This window comes from Streptopelia decaocto (genome assembly GCF_964273445.1).
Source record: "Streptopelia decaocto genome assembly, contig: HAP1_SCAFFOLD_261, whole genome shotgun sequence".
NCBI lineage: Eukaryota > Metazoa > Chordata > Aves > Columbiformes > Columbidae > Streptopelia > Streptopelia decaocto.
The window spans coordinates 13,957-34,099 of record NW_028116219.1 but is presented as its reverse complement, the minus strand read 5'-3'; the positions used below and the strand labels follow the sequence as shown (position 1 = coordinate 34,099).

At 66.6% G+C, this 20,143-nt stretch overlaps 1 protein-coding gene across 1 annotated transcript in view; it reads right to left on the bottom strand.

Moving 5' to 3' along the window:
* Window positions 1–11,041, bottom strand: part of LOC309452298 (serine protease 53-like) — a gene marked incomplete at both ends in the record, with an annotated part of 63,705 nt that extends 52,664 nt beyond the window's left edge. The window contains 2 exon segments of the mRNA XM_082076937.1: window positions 10,402–10,459; window positions 10,853–11,041. Of these exon segments, the coding sequence (XP_081933063.1) occupies window positions 10,402–10,459; window positions 10,853–11,041 (247 nt within the window).
* Between the last annotated feature and the right edge of the window lie 9,102 nt (window positions 11,042–20,143).

Sequence of the window (20,143 nt, the reverse complement as noted above, 5' to 3'; positions counted from 1 at the left end):
ACCCAGGAGTTCGGGGGGACAAAGGAGTTCGGGAGGGGACCCAGGAGTTCGGGGGGACCCAGGAGATCGGGAGGGACCCAGGAGTTCGGGGGGACAAAGGAGTTCGGGAGGGGACCCAGGAGTTCGGGGGGACCCAGGAGATCGGGAGGGACCCAGGAGTTCAGGGGGGACCCAGGAGTGCCCCAAGGGACCCAGGAGTTCGGGGGGACCCAGGAGTGCCCCAAGGGACCCAGGAGTTCGGGGGGGACCCAGGAGTTCAGGGGGGACCCAGGAGTTCGGGAGGGACCCAGGAGTTCGGGAGGGACCCAGGAGTTCGGGAGGGGACCCAGGAGTTCAGGGGGGACCCAGGTGTTCGGGAGGGACCCAGGAGTTCGGGAGGGGACCCAGGAGTTCGGGAGGGGACCCAGGCGTCCGGGAAGGACCCAGGAGTTCGGGAGGGGACCCAGGAGTCCGGGAGGGGACCCAGGAGTTCGGGAGGGACCCAGGAGTTCGGGAGGGACCCAGGAGTTCGGGAGGGGACCCAGGCGTCCGGGAAGGACCCAGGAGTTCAGGAGGGGACCCAGGCGTCCGGGAAGGACCCAGGAGTTCGGGAGGGGACCCAGGAGTTCGGGAGGGGACCCAGGAGTTCGGGAGGGGACCCAGGAGCTCGGGAGGGACCCAGGAGTTCGGGAGGGGACCCAGGAGTTCGGGAGGGGACCCAGGAGTTCAGGGGGGACCCAGGAGTTCGGGAGGGGACCCAGGAGTTCGGGAAGGACCCAGGAGTTCGGGGGGGACCCAGGAGTTCGGGAGGGACCCAGGAGTTCGGGGGGACAAAGGAGTTCGGGAGGGGACCCAGGAGTTCGGGGGGACCCAGGAGATCGGGAGGGACCCAGGAGTTCGGGGGGACAAAGGAGTTCGGGAGGGGACCCAGGAGTTCGGGGGGACCCAGGAGATCGGGAGGGACCCAGGAGTTCGGGAGGGGACCCAGGAGTTCAGGGGGGACCCAGGAGTTCGGGAGGGACCCAGGAGTTCGGGAAGGACCCAGGAGTTCGGGAAGGACCCAGGAGTTCGGGAGGGGACCCAGGAGTTCGGGAGGGACCCAGGAGTTCGGGAGGGGACCCAGGAGTTCGGGAGGGACCCAGGAGTTCGGGAGGGGACCCAGGAGTTCGGGAGGGACCCAGGAGTTCGGGAGGGACCCAGGAGTTCGGGAGGGGACCCAGGAGTTCGGGAGGGACCCAGGAGTTCGGGAGGGACCCAGGAGTTCGGGAGGGGACCCAGGCGTCCGGGAGGGGACCCAGGCGTTCAGGAGGGGACCCAGGAGTTCGGGAAGGACCCAGGAGTTCGGGAGGGACCCAGGAGTTCGGGAGGGGACCCAGGCGTCCGGGAAGGACCCAGGAGTTCAGGAGGGGACCCAGGCGTCCGGGAAGGACCCAGGAGTTCGGGAGGGACCCAGGCGTCCGGGAAGGACCCAGGAGTTCAGGAGGGTCTCAGGCGTTCGGGAGGGGACCCAGGAGTTCGGGAGGGACCCAGGAGTCCGGGAGGGGACCCAGGAGTCCGGGAGGGACCCAGGAGTTCGGGAGGGGACCCAGGAGTTCAGGGGGGACCCAGGCGTCCGGGAAGGACCCAGGAGTTCGGGAGGGGACCCAGGAGTTCGGGGGGGACCCAGGCGTCCGGGAGGGGACCCAGGAGTTCGGGAGGGGACCCAGGCGTCCGGGAGGGACCCAGGAGTTCGGGAGGGACCCAGGAGTCCAGGAAGGACCCAGGCGTTCGGGAGGGGACCCAGGAGTTCAGGGGGGACCCAGGAGTGCCCCAAGGGACCCAGGAGTTCGGGGGGACCCAGGAGTTCGGGAGGGGACCCAGGAGTTCAGGGGGGACCCAGGAGTTCGGGAGGGACCCAGGAGTTCGGGAGGGACCCAGGAGTTCGGGAGGGACCCAGGAGTCCGGGAGGGGACCCAGGAGTCCGGGAGGGACCCAGGAGTTCGGGAGGGACCCAGGCGTTCGGGAGGGGACCCAGGCGTCCGGGAAGGACCCAGGAGTTCAGGAGGGGACCCAGGCGTCCGGGAAGGACCCAGGAGTTCGGGAGGGGACCCAGGAGTTCGGGAGGGACCCAGGCGTTCGGGAGGGGACCCAGGAGTTCGGGAAGGACCCAGGAGTTCGGGAGCGGCACAGGAGTTCGGGAAGGACCCAGGAGTTCGGGAGGGACCCAGGAGTTCGGGAAGGACCCAGGAGTTCGGGAAGGACCCAGGAGTTCGGGAGGGACCCAGGAGTTCGGGAAGGACCCAGGAGTTCGGGACGGACCCAGGAGTTCGGGAGGGACCCAGGAGTTCGGGAGGGACCCAGGAGTTCGGGGGGACAAAGGAGTTCGGGAGGGGACCCAGGACTTCGGGGGGACCCAGGAGATCGGGAGGGACCCAGGAGTTCAGGGAGGGACCCAGGAGTTCAGGGAGGGACCCAGGAGTTCGGGAGGGGACCCAGGAGTTCAGGGGGGACCCAGGTGTTCGGGAGGGACCCAGGAGTTCGGGAGGGGACCCAGGAGTTCGGGAGGGGACCCAGGCGTCCGGGAGGGGACCCAGGAGTTCGGGAGGGGACCCAGGAGTCCGGGAGGGGACCCAGGAGTTCGGGAGGGACCCAGGAGTTCGGGAGGGACCCAGGAGTTCGGGAGGGGACCCAGGCGTCCGGGAAGGACCCAGGAGTTCAGGAGGGGACCCAGGCGTCCGGGAAGGACCCAGGAGTTCGGGAGGGGACCCAGGAGTTCGGGAGGGGACCCAGGAGTTCGGGGGGACCCAGGAGATCGGGAGGGACCCAGGAGTTCGGGAGGGGACCCAGGAGTTCAGGGGGGACCCAGGAGTTCGGGAGGGACCCAGGAGTTCGGGAAGGACCCAGGAGTTCGGGAGGGGACCCAGGAGTTCGGGAGGGGACCCAGGAGTTCGGGAGGGACCCAGGAGTTCGGGAGGGACCCAGGAGTTCGGGAGGGACCCAGGAGTTCAGGAGGGGACCCAGGAGTTCGGGAGGGACCCAGGAGTTCGGGAGGGACCCAGGAGTTCGGGAGGGACCCAGGAGTTCGGGAGGGACCCAGGAGTTCGGGAGGGACCCAGGAGTTCAGGAGGGGACCCAGGAGTTCGGGAGGGACCCAGGAGTTCGGGAGGGACCCAGGAGTTCGGGAGGGGACCCAGGAGTTCGGGAGGGACCCAGAAGTTCGGGAAGGACCCAGGAGTTCGGGAGGGGACCCAGGAGTCCGGGAGGGGACCCAGGAGTCCGGGAAGGACCCAGGCGTCCGGGAAGGACCCAGGAGTTCGGGAGGGGACCCAGGAGTTCAGGGGGGACCCAGGAGTTCGGGAGGGGACCCAGGAGTTCGGGAGGGGACCCAGGAGTTCGGGAAGGACCCAGGAGTTCGGGAGGGACCCAGGAGTTCGGGAGGGGACCCAGGAGTCCGGGAAGGACCCAGGCGTTCGGGAGGGACCCAGGAGTTCGGGAGGGACCCAGGAGTTCGGGAGGGGACCCAGGAGTTTGGGGGGACCCAGGAGTTCGGGAAGGACCCAGGAGTTCGGGAAGGACCCAGGAGTTCGGGAAGGACCAAGGAATTCGGGAAGGACCCAGGAGCTCAGGAGGGACCCAGGAGTTCGGGGGGACCCAGGAGTGCCCCAAGGGACCCAGGAGTGCCCCAAGGGACCCAGGAGTTCGGGAGGGACCCAGGAGTTCGGGAGGGACCCAGGAGTTCGGGAAGGACCAAGGAATTCGGGAAGGACCCAGGAGCTCAGGAGGGACCCAGGAGTTCGGGAGGGGACCCAGGAGTCCGGGAAGGACCCAGGAGTCCGGGAGGGGACCCAGGCGTCCGGGAGGGACCCAGGAGTTCGGGAGGGGACCCAGGTGTTCGGGAGGGACCCAGGCGTTCGGGAGGGACCCAGGCGTCCGGGAGGGGACCCAGGAGTTCGGGAAGGACCCAGGAGTTCGGGGGGGACCCAGGAGTTCGGGAGGGACCCAGGAGTTCGGGAAGGACCCAGGAGTTCGGGAAGGACCCAGGAGTTCGGGAAGGACCCAGGAGTTCGGGAGGGGACCCAGGAGTTCGGGAGGGGACCCAGGAGTTCGGGAGGGACCCAGGAGTTCGGGAGGGACCCAGGAGTTCGGGAGGGACCCAGGAGTTCAGGAGGGGACCCAGGAGTTCGGGAGGGACCCAGGAGTTCGGGAGGGACCCAGGAGTTCGGGAGGGACCCAGGAGTTCGGGAGGGACCCAGGAGTTCGGGAGGGACCCAGGAGTTCAGGAGGGGACCCAGGAGTTCGGGAGGGACCCAGGAGTTCGGGAGGGACCCAGGAGTTCGGGAGGGGACCCAGGAGTTCGGGAGGGACCCAGAAGTTCGGGAAGGACCCAGGAGTTCGGGAGGGGACCCAGGAGTCCGGGAGGGGACCCAGGAGTCCGGGAAGGACCCAGGCGTCCGGGAAGGACCCAGGAGTTCGGGAGGGGACCCAGGAGTTCAGGGGGGACCCAGGAGTTCGGGAGGGGACCCAGGAGTTCGGGAGGGGACCCAGGAGTTCGGGAAGGACCCAGGAGTTCGGGAGGGACCCAGGAGTTCGGGAGGGGACCCAGGAGTCCGGGAAGGACCCAGGCGTTCGGGAGGGACCCAGGAGTTCGGGAGGGACCCAGGAGTTCGGGAGGGGACCCAGGAGTTTGGGGGGACCCAGGAGTTCGGGAAGGACCCAGGAGTTCGGGAAGGACCCAGGAGTTCGGGAAGGACCAAGGAATTCGGGAAGGACCCAGGAGCTCAGGAGGGACCCAGGAGTTCGGGGGGACCCAGGAGTGCCCCAAGGGACCCAGGAGTGCCCCAAGGGACCCAGGAGTTCGGGAGGGACCCAGGAGTTCGGGAGGGACCCAGGAGTTCGGGAAGGACCAAGGAATTCGGGAAGGACCCAGGAGCTCAGGAGGGACCCAGGAGTTCGGGAGGGGACCCAGGAGTCCGGGAAGGACCCAGGAGTCCGGGAGGGGACCCAGGCGTCCGGGAGGGACCCAGGAGTTCGGGAGGGGACCCAGGTGTTCGGGAGGGACCCAGGCGTTCGGGAGGGACCCAGGCGTCCGGGAGGGGACCCAGGAGTTCGGGAAGGACCCAGGAGTTCGGGGGGGACCCAGGAGTTCGGGAGGGACCCAGGAGTTCGGGGGGACAAAGGAGTTCGGGAGGGGACCCAGGAGTTCGGGGGGACCCAGGAGATCGGGAGGGACCCAGGAGTTCGGGAGGGGACCCAGGAGTTCAGGGGGGACCCAGGAGTTCGGGAGGGACCCAGGAGTTCGGGAAGGACCCAGGAGTTCGGGAAGGACCCAGGAGTTCGGGAGGGGACCCAGGAGTTCGGGAGGGACCCAGGAGTTCAGGAGGGGACCCAGGAGTTCGGGAGGGACCCAGGAGTTCGGGAGGGACCCAGGAGTTCGGGAGGGGACCCAGGAGTTCGGGAGGGACCCAGGCGTTCGGGAGGGAGCCAGGAGTTCGGGAGGGGACCCAGGCGTCCGGGAGGGACCCAGGAGTTCGGGAAGGACCCAGGCGTTCGGGAGGGACCCAGGAGTTCGGGAGGGGACCCAGGCGTCCGGGAAGGACCCAGGAGTTCAGGAGGGGACCCAGGCATCCGGGAAGGACCCAGGAGTTCGGGAGGGACCCAGGCGTCCGGGAAGGACCCAGGAGTTCAGGAGGGTCTCAGGCGTTCGGGAGGGGACCCAGGAGTTCGGGAGGGGACCCAGGAGTCCGGGAGGGGACCCAGGAGTCCGGGAGGGGACCCAGGAGTTCGGGAGGGGACCCAGGAGTCCGGGAGGGGACCCAGGAGTCCGGGAGGGGACCCAGGAGTTCAGGGGGGACCCAGGCGTCCGGGAAGGACCCAGGAGTTCGGGAGGGGACCCAGGAGTTCGGGGGGGACCCAGGCGTCCGGGAGGGGACCCAGGAGTTCGGGAGGGGACCCAGGCGTCCGGGAGGGACCCAGGAGTTCGGGAGGGACCCAGGAGTCCAGGAAGGACCCAGGCGTTCGGGAGGGGACCCAGGAGTTCAGGGGGGACCCAGGAGTGCCCCAAGGGACCCAGGAGTTCGGGGGGACCCAGGAGTTCGGGAGGGGACCCAGGAGTTCAGGGGGGACCCAGGTGTTCGGGAGGGACCCAGGAGTTCGGGAGGGACCCAGGAGTTCGGGAGGGACCCAGGCGTTCGGGAGGGACCCAGGCGTTCGGGGGGGACCCAGGAGTTCGGGGGGGACCCAGGAGTTCAGGGGGGACCCAGGAGTTCGGGAGGGACCCAGGAGTTCGGGAGGGACCCAGGAGTCCGGGAGGGACCCAGGAGTCCGGGAGGGGACCCAGGAGTCCGGGAGGGACCCAGGAGTTCGGGAGGGACCCAGGCGTTCGGGAGGGGACCCAGGCGTCCGGGAAGGACCCAGGAGTTCAGGAGGGGACCCAGGCGTCCGGGAAGGACCCAGGAGTTCGGGAGGGGACCCAGGAGTTCGGGAGGGACCCAGGCGTTCGGGAGGGGACCCAGGAGTTCGGGAAGGACCCAGGAGTTCGGGAGGGACCCAGGAGTTCGGGAAGGACCCAGGAGTTCGGGACGGACCCAGGAGTTCGGGAGGGACCCAGGAGTTCGGGAGGGACCCAGGAGTTCGGGGGGACAAAGGAGTTCGGGAGGGGACCCAGGAGTTCGGGGGGACCCAGGAGATCGGGAGGGACCCAGGAGTTCAGGGAGGGACCCAGGAGTTCAGGGAGGGACCCAGGAGTTCGGGAGGGGACCCAGGAGTTCAGGGGGGACCCAGGTGTTCGGGAGGGACCCAGGAGTTCGGGAGGGGACCCAGGAGTTCGGGAGGGGACCCAGGCGTCCGGGAGGGGACCCAGGAGTTCGGGAGGGGACCCAGGAGTCCGGGAGGGGACCCAGGAGTTCGGGAGGGACCCAGGAGTTCGGGAGGGACCCAGGAGTTTGGGAGGGGACCCAGGAGTTCGGGAGGGACCCAGGAGTTCGGGAGGGACCCAGGAGTTCGGGAGGGACCCAGGCGTCCGGGAAGGACCCAGGAGTTCAGGAGGGGACCCAGGCGTCCGGGAAGGACCCAGGAGTTCGGGAGGGGACCCAGGAGTTCGGGAGGGGACCCAGGAGTTCGGGAGGGACCCAGGAGTTCGGGGGGACAAAGGAGTTCGGGAGGGGACCCAGGAGTTCGGGGGGACCCAGGAGATCGGGAGGGACCCAGGAGTTCGGGAGGGGACCCAGGAGTTCAGGGGGGACCCAGGAGTTCGGGAGGGACCCAGGAGTTCGGGAAGGACCCAGGAGTTCGGGAAGGACCCAGGAGTTCGGGAGGGGACCCAGGAGTTCGGGAGGGACCCAGGAGTTCAGGAGGGGACCCAGGAGTTCGGGAGGGACCCAGGAGTTCGGGAGGGACCCAGGAGTTCGGGAGGGGACCCAGGAGTTCGGGAGGGACCCAGGCGTTCGGGAGGGAGCCAGGCGTCCGGGAGGGACCCAGGAGTTCGGGAAGGACCCAGGCGTTCGGGAGGGACCCAGGAGTTCGGGAGGGGACCCAGGCGTCCGGGAAGGACCCAGGAGTTCAGGAGGGGACCCAGGCGTCCGGGAAGGACCCAGGAGTTCGGGAGGGACCCAGGCGTCCGGGAAGGACCCAGGAGTTCAGGAGGGTCTCAGGCGTTCGGGAGGGGACCCAGGAGTCCGGGAGGGGACCCAGGAGTCCGGGAGGGGACCCAGGAGTCCGGGAGGGGACCCAGGAGTTCGGGAGGGGACCCAGGAGTCCGGGAGGGGACCCAGGAGTCCGGGAGGGGACCCAGGAGTCCGGGAGGGGACCCAGGAGTTCAGGGGGGACCCAGGCGTCCGGGAAGGACCCAGGAGTTCGGGAGGGGACCCAGGAGTTCGGGGGGGACCCAGGCGTCCGGGAGGGGACCCAGGAGTTCGGGAGGGGACCCAGGCGTCCGGGAGGGACCCAGGAGTTCGGGAGGGACCCAGGAGTCCAGGAAGGACCCAGGCGTTCGGGAGGGGACCCAGGAGTTCAGGGGGGACCCAGGAGTGCCCCAAGGGACCCAGGAGTTCGGGGGGACCCAGGAGTTCGGGAGGGGACCCAGGAGTTCAGGGGGGACCCAGGAGTTCGGGAGGGACCCAGGAGTTCGGGAGGGACCCAGGAGTCCGGGAGGGACCCAGGAGTCCGGGAGGGGACCCAGGAGTCCGGGAGGGACCCAGGAGTTCGGGAGGGACCCAGGCGTTCGGGAGGGGACCCAGGCGTCCGGGAAGGACCCAGGAGTTCAGGAGGGGACCCAGGCGTCCGGGAAGGACCCAGGAGTTCGGGAGGGGACCCAGGAGTTCGGGAGGGACCCAGGCGTTCGGGAGGGGACCCAGGAGTTCGGGAAGGACCCAGGAGTTCGGGAGGGACCCAGGAGTTCGGGAAGGACCCAGGAGTTCGGGACGGACCCAGGAGTTCGGGAGGGACCCAGGAGTTCGGGAGGGACCCAGGAGTTCGGGGGGACAAAGGAGTTCGGGAGGGGACCCAGGAGTTCGGGGGGACCCAGGAGATCGGGAGGGACCCAGGAGTTCAGGGAGGGACCCAGGAGTTCAGGGAGGGACCCAGGAGTTCGGGAGGGGACCCAGGAGTTCAGGGGGGACCCAGGTGTTCGGGAGGGACCCAGGAGTTCGGGAGGGGACCCAGGAGTTCGGGAGGGGACCCAGGCGTCCGGGAGGGGACCCAGGAGTTCGGGAGGGGACCCAGGAGTCCGGGAGGGGACCCAGGAGTTCGGGAGGGACCCAGGAGTTCGGGAGGGACCCAGGAGTTTGGGAGGGGACCCAGGCGTCCGGGAAGGACCCAGGAGTTCAGGAGGGGACCCAGGCGTCCGGGAAGGACCCAGGAGTTCGGGAGGGGACCCAGGAGTTCGGGAGGGGACCCAGGAGTTCGGGGGGACCCAGGAGATCGGGAGGGACCCAGGAGTTCGGGAGGGGACCCAGGAGTTCAGGGGGGACCCAGGAGTTCGGGAGGGACCCAGGAGTTCGGGAAGGACCCAGGAGTTCGGGAAGGACCCAGGAGTTCGGGAGGGGACCCAGGAGTTCGGGAGGGACCCAGGAGTTCGGGAGGGACCCAGGAGTTCGGGAGGGACCCAGGAGTTCAGGAGGGGACCCAGGAGTTCGGGAGGGACCCAGGAGTTCGGGAGGGACCCAGGAGTTCGGGAGGGACCCAGGAGTTCGGGAGGGACCCAGGAGTTCAGGAGGGGACCCAGGAGTTCGGGAGGGACCCAGGAGTTCGGGAGGGACCCAGGAGTTCGGGAGGGGACCCAGGAGTTCGGGAGGGACCCAGAAGTTCGGGAAGGACCCAGGAGTTCGGGAGGGGTCCCAGGAGTTCGGGAGGGGACCCAGGAGTCCGGGAGGGGACCCAGGAGTCCGGGAAGGACCCAGGCGTCCGGGAAGGACCCAGGAGTTCGGGAGGGGACCCAGGAGTTCAGGGGGGACCCAGGAGTTCGGGAGGGGACCCAGGAGTTCGGGAAGGACCCAGGAGTTCGGGAGGGACCCAGGAGTTCGGGAGGGGACCCAGGAGTCCGGGAAGGACCCAGGCGTTCGGGAGGGACCCAGGAGTTCGGGAGGGACCCAGGAGTTCGGGAGGGGACCCAGGAGTTCGGGGGGACCCAGGAGTTCGGGGGGACCCAGGAGTGCCCCAAGGGACCCAGGAGTGCCCCAAGGGACCCAGGAGTTCGGGAGGGACCCAGGAGTTCGGGAGGGACCCAGGAGTTCGGGAAGGACCAAGGAATTCGGGAAGGACCCAGGAGCTCAGGAGGGACCCAGGAGTTCGGGAGGGGACCCAGGAGTCCGGGAAGGACCCAGGAGTCCGGGAGGGGACCCAGGCGTCCGGGAGGGACCCAGGAGTTCGGGAGGGGACCCAGGTGTTCGGGAGGGACCCAGGCGTTCGGGAGGGGACCCAGGCGTCCAGGAGGGGACCCAGGCGTCCGGGAGGGGACCCAGGAGTTCAGGGGGGACCCAGGAGTTCGGGAGGGACCCAGGAGTTCGGGAGGGGACCCAGGAGTTCGGGAGGGACCCAGGAGTTCGGGAGGGACCCAGGTGTTCGGGAGGGACCCAGGAGTTCGGGAGGGACCCAGGAGTTCGGGAAGGACCCAGGAGTTCGGGAAGGACCCAGGAGTTCGGGAAGGACCCAGGAGTTCGGGAGGGGACCCAGGAGTTCGGGAGGGACCCAGGAGTTCGGGAGGGACCCAGGAGTGCCCCAAGGGACCCAGGAGTTCGGGAGGGACCCAGGCGTCCGGGAAGGACCCAGGCGCCCAGGGTTCATTTTTGGGGCGCTGCCCTCAGGATTTTGGGGGCGGTGACGCCATTGCCCCTTCCGGTCCGACTGGTCCAGCGGGCAGCTCGCCCGGATGCCTGGGTCCCTTCCGGCGCCGGACGCCTGGGTCCCCCGGGGGTCACCCGTGTGTCCCCCCCCGCCCCCCCCACTCACGGAGCAGCAGCAGCAGGAGGGCGGGGCCGGGGGGGCGGGGCTCCGCATGGGGGTCCTGGGGGGGACACAAGGGGTTGGGGGTCAATGGGGGCTGGGGGGTCCCTGTGGGGCTGAGGGGGGGGATCTGGGGGTACAGGGGGGTCTGGGGGGGTCATTGGGGGTCAATGGGGGCTGGGGGGGCCCTGTGGGGCTGAGGGGGGGGATCTGGGGGTACAGGGGGGTCTGGGGGGGTCATTGGGGGTCAATGGGGGCTGGGGGGTCCCTGTGGGGCTGAGGGGGGGGATCTGGGGGTACAGGGGGGTCTCTGGGGGTCCCCGTGGGTACCTGTTTGTCCTGTCCGTGTGTCCCTGTCCGTGTGTCCCTGTCCGTGTGTCCTGTCCGTGCGTCCCTGTCCGTGTGTCCGTGTGTCCCTGTCCGTGTGTCCTGTCCGTGTGTCCTGTCCGTGTGTCCGTGTGTCCCTGTCCGTGTGTCCCTGTCCGTGTGTCCCTGTCCGTGTGTCCGTGTGTCCCTGTCCGTGTGTCCCTGTCTGTGTGTCCTGTCCGTGTGTCCTGTCCGTGTGTCCTGTCCGTGCGTCCCTGTCCGTGTGTCCTGTCCGTGTGTCCTGTCCGTGTGTCCCTGTCCGTGCGTCCTGTCCGTGCATCCCTGTCCGTGTGTCCTGTCTGTGTGTCCCTGTCCGTGCGTCCTGTCCGTGCGTCCCTGTCCGTGTGTCCGTGTGTCCCTGTCCGTGTGTCCGTGTGTCCGTGTGTCCGTGCGTCCCTGTCCGTGCGTCCCTGTCCGTGCGTCCCTGTCCGTGCGTCCCTGTCCGTGCGTCCCTGTCCGTGTGTCCTGTCCGTGTGTCCGTGTGTCCGTGTGTCCGTGTGTCCCTGTCCGTGTGTCCGTGTGTCCGTGCGTCCCTGTCCGTGTGTCCCTGTCCGTGCGTCCCTGTCCGTGTGTCCTGTCCGTGTGTCCCTGTCCGTGTGTCCTGTCCGTGTGTCCCTGTCCGTGTGTCCTGTCCGTGTGTCCTGTCCGTGTGTCCCTGTCCGTGTGTCCTGTCCGTGTGTCCTGTCCGTGTGTCCGTGTGTCCTGTCCGTGCGTCCCTGTCCGTGTGTCCTGTCCGTGTGTCCGTGCGTCCCTGTCCACAGTTCCCAGCAGACCCCGCGGCCGCGTCGGGGCGGGGCGCGGCGGCCGGCCAATCAACGTGCGGGCCGCCTCGGCGAGGGTGGGAGGTGCGGCGGGCGCACCGGCCAATCAGCGCGCGGGGCAGTGGGAGGAGCGGCGGGAGCTTTGGCCCAATGGGCGGGCGCGGCGGGGCGGGGCGGACCAATGGGAAGGGCGGCGATGGCGGCGCTGTCGCTGTACGCGCTGCGCGTGGAGCGGGAGCACGCGCGGGACCCCGCCTACCGCGCCGCGTGCGCCCTGGCGCCCGCCGTGTCCTGCGCGCGCGTGTTCGGCTCCGGTAACCGGGAAATGGGGGGGGGGGGAGGCGGGGGCGGGAGCCGGCGCGCGGGTAAACAGCGCCACGCGGCGCGGGGGGCGGGGCTTTGGCGGCGGCCAATGGCGCGCGGCCGAGCCGGGGGGCGAGGCTTCGCGGCGGCCAATGGCGGGAGGAGCGGGGGGAGGGCTTTGGGCGCTAAGGGGGCGGGGCTTGCGGGGGGGTGGTCACGCTCACTGTATGGGCATGTGGGCGTGTCTCGGCGGGTGGGGGCGTGGCCACACTCACTGTATGGGCATGTGGGCGTGTCTCGGCGGGTGGGGGCGTGGTCACACTCCCTGCATGGGCATGGTGGGCGTGTCTCGGCGGGTGGGGCCGTGGCCTCCGGCTGGTGCAGCAGCCCGATCAAATCTATGGCGCCCGGACGCCTGGGTCCCTTATTGGGCAACTCTATGGGGCCCGGACGCCTGGGTCCCTCCTCGGTCAAATCTATGGGGCCCGGACGCCTGGGTCCCTCCTCGGTCAAATCTATGGGGCCCGGACGCCTGGGTCCCTCCCCATTCAAATCTATGGGGCCCGGACGCCTGGGTCCCTCCTCGGTCAAATCTATGGGGCCCGGACGCCTGGGTCCCTCCCCAGTGAAATCTATGGGGCCCGGACGCCTGGGTCCCTTATTGGTCAAATCTATGGGGCCCGGACGCCTGGGTCCCTCCTTGGTCAAATCTATGGGGCCCGGACGCCTGGGTCCCTCTTTGATCAAATCTATGGGGCCCGGACGCCTGGGTCCCTCATCCATCAAATCTATGGGGCCCGGACGCCTGGGTCCCTTCGCTGTAAAATCTATGGGGCCCGGACGCCTGGGTCCCTTATTGGTCAAATCTATGGGGCCCGGACGCCTGGGTCCCTCTTTGGTCAAATCTATTGGGCCCGGACGCCTGGGTCCCTTATTGGTCAAATCTATGGGGCCCGGACGCCTGGGTCCCTCCTTATTCAAATCTATTGGGCCCGGACGCCTGGGTCCCTCCTCGGTCAAATCTATGGGGCCCGGACGCCTGGGTCCCTCCCCTTTTCAATCTATGGGGCCCGGACGCCTGGGTCCCTGTTTGTTCAAACTATGGGGCCCGGACGCCTGGGTCCCTTATTGGTCAAATCTATGGGGCCCGGACGCCTGGGTCCCTCCTTGGTCAAATCTATGGGGCCCGGACGCCTGGGTCCCTCTCTGGTCAAATCTATGGGGCCCGGACGCCGGGGTCCCTTCTCGGTCAAATCTATGGGGCCCGGACGCCTGGGTCCCTCTTTGATCAAATCTATGGGGCCCGGACGCCTGGGTCCCTCTTCGGTAAAATCTATGGGGCCCGGACGCCTGGGTCCCTCCTGAATCAAATCTATGGGGCCCGGACGCCTGGGTCCCTCTTTGATCAAATCTATGGGGCCCGGACGCCTGGGTCCCTTCGCTGTAAAATCTATGGGGCCCGGACGCCTGGGTCCCTTATTGGTCAAATCTATGGGGCCCGGACGCCTGGGTCCCTCCTCGGTCAAATCTATGGGGCCCGGACGCCTGGGTCCCTTTTCGGTCAAATCTATGGGGCCCGGACGCCTGGGTCCCTCCTCGGTCAAATCTATGGGGCCCGGACGCCTGGGTCCCTTATTTCTCAAATCTATGGGGCCCGGACGCCTGGGTCCCTCATCCGTCAAATCTATGGGGCCCGGATGCCTGGGTCCCTCCTCAGTCTAATCTATGGGGCCCGGACGCCTGGGTCCCTCCTCGGTCAAATCTATGGGGCCCGGACGCCTGGGTCCCTCCCCTTTTCAATCTATGGGGCCCGGACGCCTGGGTCCCTCCTCGTTCAAATCTATGGGGCCCGGACGCCTGGGTCCCTTCTCGATCAAATCTATGGGGCCCGGACGCCGGGGTCCCTCCCCATTCAAATCTATGGGGCCCGGACGCCTGGGTCCCTTCTCTGTCTAATCTAAGGGGCCCGGACACCTGGGTCCCTCCCCGTTCAAAGCTATGGGGCCCGGACGCCTGGGTCCCTTCGCTATCAAATCTATGGGGCCGGACGCCTGGGTCCCTCTTCGGTCAAATCTATGGGGCCCGGACGCCTGGGTCCCTCCTCGGTCAAATCTATGGGGCCCGGACGCCTGGGTCCCTTATTGGTCAAATCTATGGGGCCCGGACGCCTGGGTCCCTCCTTGGTAAATCTATGGCGCCCGGACGCCTGGGTCCCTCTTTAGTCAGATCTATGGGGCCCGGACGCCTGGGTCCGTCCTCGGTCAAATCTATGCGGCCCGGACGCCTGGGTCCCTTTTCAGTCAAATCTATGGGGCCCGGACGCCTGGGTCCCTTCTCGGTCAAATCTATGGGGCCCGGACGCCTGGGTCCCTCCTCAGTCAAATCTATGGGGCCCGGACGCCTGGGTCCCTCCTCGGTCAAATCTATGGGGCCCGGACGCCTGGGTCCCTCATCCATCAAATCTATGGGGCCCGAACTCCTGGGTCCCTCCTCGGTCAAATCTATGGGGCCGGACGCCTGGGTCCCTTCTATATCAAATCTATGGGGCCCGGACACCTGGGTCCCTCACCAGTGTAATCAATGGGGCCCGGACGCCTGGGTCCCTCCTCGGTCAAATCTATGGGGCCCGGACGCCTGGGTCCCTCATATGTCAAATCTATGGGGCCCGGACGCCTGGGTCCCTTTTCGGTCAAATCTATGGGGCCCGGACGCCTGGGTCCCTTCTTGGTCTAATCTATGGGGCCCGGACGCCTGGGTCCCTCCCCATTACAATCTATGGGACCCGGACGCCTGGGTCCCTTCTCTGTAAAATCTATGGGGCCCGGACGCCTGGGTCCCTTCGCTATCAAATCTATGGGGCCCGGACACCTGGGTCGGTTCTCTATCAAATCTATGGCGCCCGGACGCCTGGGTCCCTTCTCAGTCAAATCTATGGGGCCCGGACGCCTGGGTCCCTCCTCGGTCGAATCTATGGGACCCGGACGCCTGGGTCCCTCCCCTTTTCAATCTATGGGGCCCGGACGCCTGGGTCCCTCCTCGGTCAAATCTATGTGGCCCGGACGCCTGGGTCCCTCCTTGGTCAAATCTATGGGGCCCCGACGCCTGGGTCCCTTCTCGGTCAAATCTATGGGGCCCGGACGCCTGGGTCCCTGCCTGTTCAAATCTATGGGGCCCGGACGCCTGGGTCCCTCCTTATTCAAATCTATGGCGCCCGAACGCCTGGGTCCCTTCTCACTCTAATCTATGGGGCCCGGACGCCGGGGTCCCTTCTTTTTCAAATCTATGGGGCCCGGACGCCTGGGTCCCTTCTTGGACAAATCTATGGGGCCCGGACGCCTGGGTCCCTTCATTTTCAAATCTATGGGACCTGGACGCCTGGGTCCCTCCTCGATCAAATCTATGGGGCCCGGACGCCTGGGTCCCTCCTCGGTCAAATCTATGGGGCCCGGACGCCTGGGTCCCTCCTCAGTCAAATCTATGGGGCCCGGACGCCTGGGTCCCTCCTCGGTCAAATCTATGGGGCCCGGACGCCTGGGTCCCTCCCAATTGAAATCTATGGGGCCCGGACGCCTGGGTCCCTTATTGGTCAAATCTATGGGGCCCGGACGCCTGGGTCCCTCCTTGGTCAAATCTATGGGGCCCGGACGCCTGGGTCCCTCTTTGATCAAATCTATGGGGCCCGGACGCCTGGGTCCCTCATCCATCAAATCTATGGGGCCCGGACGCCTGGGTCCCTTCGCTGTAAAATCTATGGGGCCCGGACGCCTGGGTCCCTTATTGGTCAAATCTATGGGGCCCGGACGCCTGGGTCCCTCTTTGGTCAAATCTATGGGGCCCGGACGCCTGGGTCCCTCCTTATTCAAATCTATTGGGCCCGGACGCCTGGGTCCCTCCTCGGTCAAATCTATGGGGCCCGGACGCCTGGGTCCCTCCCCTTTTCAATCTATGGGGCCCGGACGCCTGGGTCCCTGTTTGTTCAAACTATGGGGCCCGGACGCCTGGGTCCCTCCTTGGTCAAATCTATGGGGCCCGGACGCCTGGGTCCCTCTCTGGTCAAATCTATGGGGCCCGGACGCCGGGGTCCCTTCTCGGTCAAATCTATGGGGCCCGGACGCCTGGGTCCCTCTTTGATCAAATCTATGGGGCCCGGACGCCTGGGTCCCTCTTCGGTAAAATCTATGGGGCCCGGACGCCTGGGTCCCTCCTGAATCAAATCTATGGGGCCCGGACGCCTGGGTCCCTCTTTGATCAAATCTATGGGGCCCGGACGCCTGGGTCCCTTCGCTGTAAAATCTATGGGGCCCGGACGCCTGGGTCCCTTATTGGTCAAATCTATGGCGCCCGAACGCCTGGGTCCCTTTTCGGTCAAATCTATGGGGCCCGGACGCCTGGGTCCCTCCTCGGTCAAATCTATGGGGCCCGGACGCCTGGGTCCCTTATTTCTCAAATCTATGGGGCCCGGACGCCTGGGTCCCTCATCCGTCAAATCTATGGGGCCCGGACGCCTGGGTCCCTCCTCGGTCAAATCTATGGGGCCCGGACGCCTGGGTCCGTCCTCGGTCAAATCTATGCGGCCCGGACGCCTGGGTCCCTTTTCAGTCAAATCTATGGGGCCCGGACGCCTGGGTCCCTTCTCGGTCAAATCTATGGGGCCCGGACGCCTGGGTCCCTCCTCAGTCAAATCTATGGGGCCCGGACGCCTGGGTCCCTCCTCGGTCAAATCTATGGGGCCCAGACGCCTGGGTCCCTCATCCATCAAATCTATGGGGCCCGGACGCCTGGGTCCCTCCTCGGTCAAATCTATGGGGCCGGACGCCTGGGTCCCTTCTATATCAAATCTATGGGGCCCGGACACCTGGGTCCCTCACCAGTGTAATCAATGGGGCCCGGACGCCTGGGTCCCTCCTCGGTCAAATCTATGGGGCCCGGACGCCTGGGTCCCTCATATGTCAAATCTATGGGGCCCGGACGCCTGGGTCCCTTTTCGGTCAAATCTATGGGGCCCGGACGCCTGGGTCCCTTCTTGGTCTAATCTATGGGGCCCGGACGCCTGGGTCCCTCCCCATTACAATCTATGGGACCCGGACGCCTGGGTCCCTTCTCTGTAAAATCTATGGGGCCCGGACGCCTGGGTCCCTTCGCTATCAAATCTATGGGGCCCCGACGCCTGGGTCTCTTCTCGGTCAAATCTATGGGGCCCGGACGCCTGGGTCCCTCCCTGTTCAAATCTATGGGGCCCGGACGCCTGGGTCCCTCCTTATTCAAATCTATGGCGCCCGAACGCCTGGGTCCCTTCTCACTCTAATCTATGGGGCCCGGACGCCGGGGTCCCTTCTTTTTCAAATCTATGGGGCCCGGACGCCTGGGTCCCTTCTTGGTCAAATCTATGGGGCCCGGACGCCTGGGTCCCTTCATTTTCAAATCTATGGGACCTGGACTCCTGGGTCCCTCCTCAGTCAAATCTATGGGACCCGGACGCCTGGGTCCCTCCTCAGTCAAATCTATGGGGCCCGGACGCCTGGGTCCCTCCTCAGTCAAATCTATGGGGCCCAGACGCCTGGGTCTGTTCTCGGTCAAATCTATGGGGCCCGGACGCCTGGGTCCCTCTTCATTCCAATATCTATGGGGCCCGGACGCCTGGGTCCCTCCCCGTTGAAATCAATGGGACCCGGACGCCTGGGTCCCTTCTCACTCTAATCTATGGGGCCTGGACACCGGGGTCCCTTCTCGGTCAAATCTATGGGGCCCGGACGCCTGGGTCCCTCTTTGGTTAAATCTATGGGGCCCAGACACCTGGGTCCCTCCTCGGTAAAATCTATGGGGCCCGGACGCCTGGGTCCCTCCTGAATCAAATCTATGGGGCCCAGACGCCTGGGTCCCTTATCCATCAAATCTATGGGGCCCGGACGCCTGGGTCCCTTCGCTGTAAAATCTATGGGGCCCGGACGCCTGGGTCCCTTATTGGTCAAATCTATGGGGCCCGGACGCCTGGGTCCCTCCTCGGTCAAATCTATGGGGCCCGGACGCCTGGGTCCCTCCCTGTTCAAATCTATGGGGCCCGGACGCCTGGGTCCCTCCTTATTCAAATCTATGGCGCCCGAACGCCTGGGTCCCTCCTCGATCAAATCTATGGGGCCTGGACGCCTGGGTCCCTTCTCGGTCAAATCTATGGGGCCGGACGCCTGGGTCCCTCTTCGGTCAAATCTATGGGGCCCGGATGCTTGGGTCCCTCCCCGTTCAAATCTATGGGGCCCGGACGCCTGGGTCCCTCATACGTGAAATCTATGGGGCCCGGACGCCTGGGTCCATTCTCAGTCAAATCTATGGGGCCCGGATGCTTGGGTCCCTCCCCGTTCAAATCTATGGGGCCCGGACGCCGGGGTCCCTCCCCGTTCAAATCTATGGGGCCCGGACGCCTGGGTCCCTTCTCGGTCTAATCTATGGGGCCCGGACGCCTGGGTCCCTCCCCGTTCAAAGCTATGGGGCCCGGACGCCTGGGTCCCTTCGCTATCAAATCTATGGGGCCGGAAGCCTGGGTCCCTCTTCGGTCAAATCTATGGGGCCCGGACGCCTGGGTCCCTCCCCATTCAAATTTATGGGGCCCGGACGCCTGGGTCCCTCATACGTGAAATCTATGGGGCCCGGACGCCTGGGTCCCTTATTGGTCAAATCTATGGGGCCCGGACGCCTGGGTCCCTCCTCTGTGCAATCTATGGGGCCCGGACGCCTGGGTCCCTCTTTAGTCAGATCTATGGGGCCCGGACGCCTGGGTCCGTCCTCGGTCAAATCTATGGGGCCCGGACGCCTGGGTCCCTTCTCGGTCAAATCTATGGGGCCCAGACGCCTGGGTCCCTCTTTGGTCAAATCTATGGGGCCGGGACGCCTGGGTCCCTCCTCCGTCAAATCTATGGGGCCCGGACGCCTGGGTCCCTCCCCTTTTCAGTCAATGGGGCCCGGACGCCTGGGTCCCTCCTTGGTCAAATCTATGGGGCCCGGACGCCTGGGTCCCTCATCCATCAAATCTATGGGGCCCGAACTCCTGGGTCCCTCCTCGGTCAAATCTATGGGGCGGACACCTGGGTCCCTTCTATATCAAATCTATGGGGCCCGGACGCCTGGGTCCCTCACCAGTGTAATCAATGGGGCCCGGACGCCTGGGTCCCTCCTCGGTCAAATCTATGGGGCCCGGACGCCTGGCTCCTTTCCCTCTAAAATCTATGGGGCCCGGACGCCTGGGTCCCTCCTCGGTCAAATCAATGGGGCCCGGACGCCTGGGTCCCTCTTCATTCCAATATCTATGGGCCCCGGAAGCCTGGATCCATCCATCAAATCTATGGGGCCCGGACGCCTGGGTCCATTCTCAGTCAAATCTATGGGGCCAGGACGCCTGGGTCCCTCCCCGTTCAAATCTATGGGGCCCGGATGCCTGGGTGCCTTCTCTATCAAATCTATGGGGCCCGGACGCCTGGGTCCCTCCCCGTTCTAAGCTATGGGGCCCGGACGCCTGGGTCCCTCTTTTGTCAAATCTATGGGGCCCGGACACCTGGGTCCGTTCTCTATCAAATCTATGGGGCCCGGACGCCTGGGTCCCTTCTTTGTCAAGTCTATGGGGCCCGGACGCCTGGGTCCCTTCGCTATCAAATCTATGGGGCCCGGACGCCTGGGTCCCTTCGCTATCAAATCTATGGGGCCCGGACGCCTGGGTCCCTACTCAGTCTAATCTATGGGGCCCGGACGCCTGGGTCCCTTCTCTATCAAATCTATGGGGCCCGGACGCCTGGGTCCCTCCTCACTGCAATAATCTATGGGGCCCGGACTCCTGGGTCCCTCCTCTGTAGAATCTATGGGACCCGGACGCCTGGGTCCCTCCTCAGTCAAATCTATGGGGCCCGGACGCGTGGGTCCCTCCTTGGTCGAATCTATGGGGCCCGGACGCCTGGGTCCCTTCTCGGTCAAATCTATGGGGCCCGGACGCCTGGGTCCCTCTTCATTCCAATATCTATGGGGCCCGGACGCCTGGGTCACTCCCCGTTGAAATCAATGGGGCCCGGACGCCTGGGTCCCTTCACACTCTAATCTATGGGGCCCGGACGCCGGGGTCCCTTCTTTTTCAAATCTATGGGGCCCGGACGCCTGGGTCCCTTCTTTTTCAAATCTATGGGGCCTGGACGCCTGGGTCCCTTCTCGGTCAAATCTATGGGGCCCGGACGCCTGGGTCCCTCTTTGGTTAAATCTATGGGGCCCAGACACCTGGGTCCCTCTTTGATCAAATCTATGGGGCCCGGACGCCTGGGTCCCTCCTGAATCAAATCTATGGG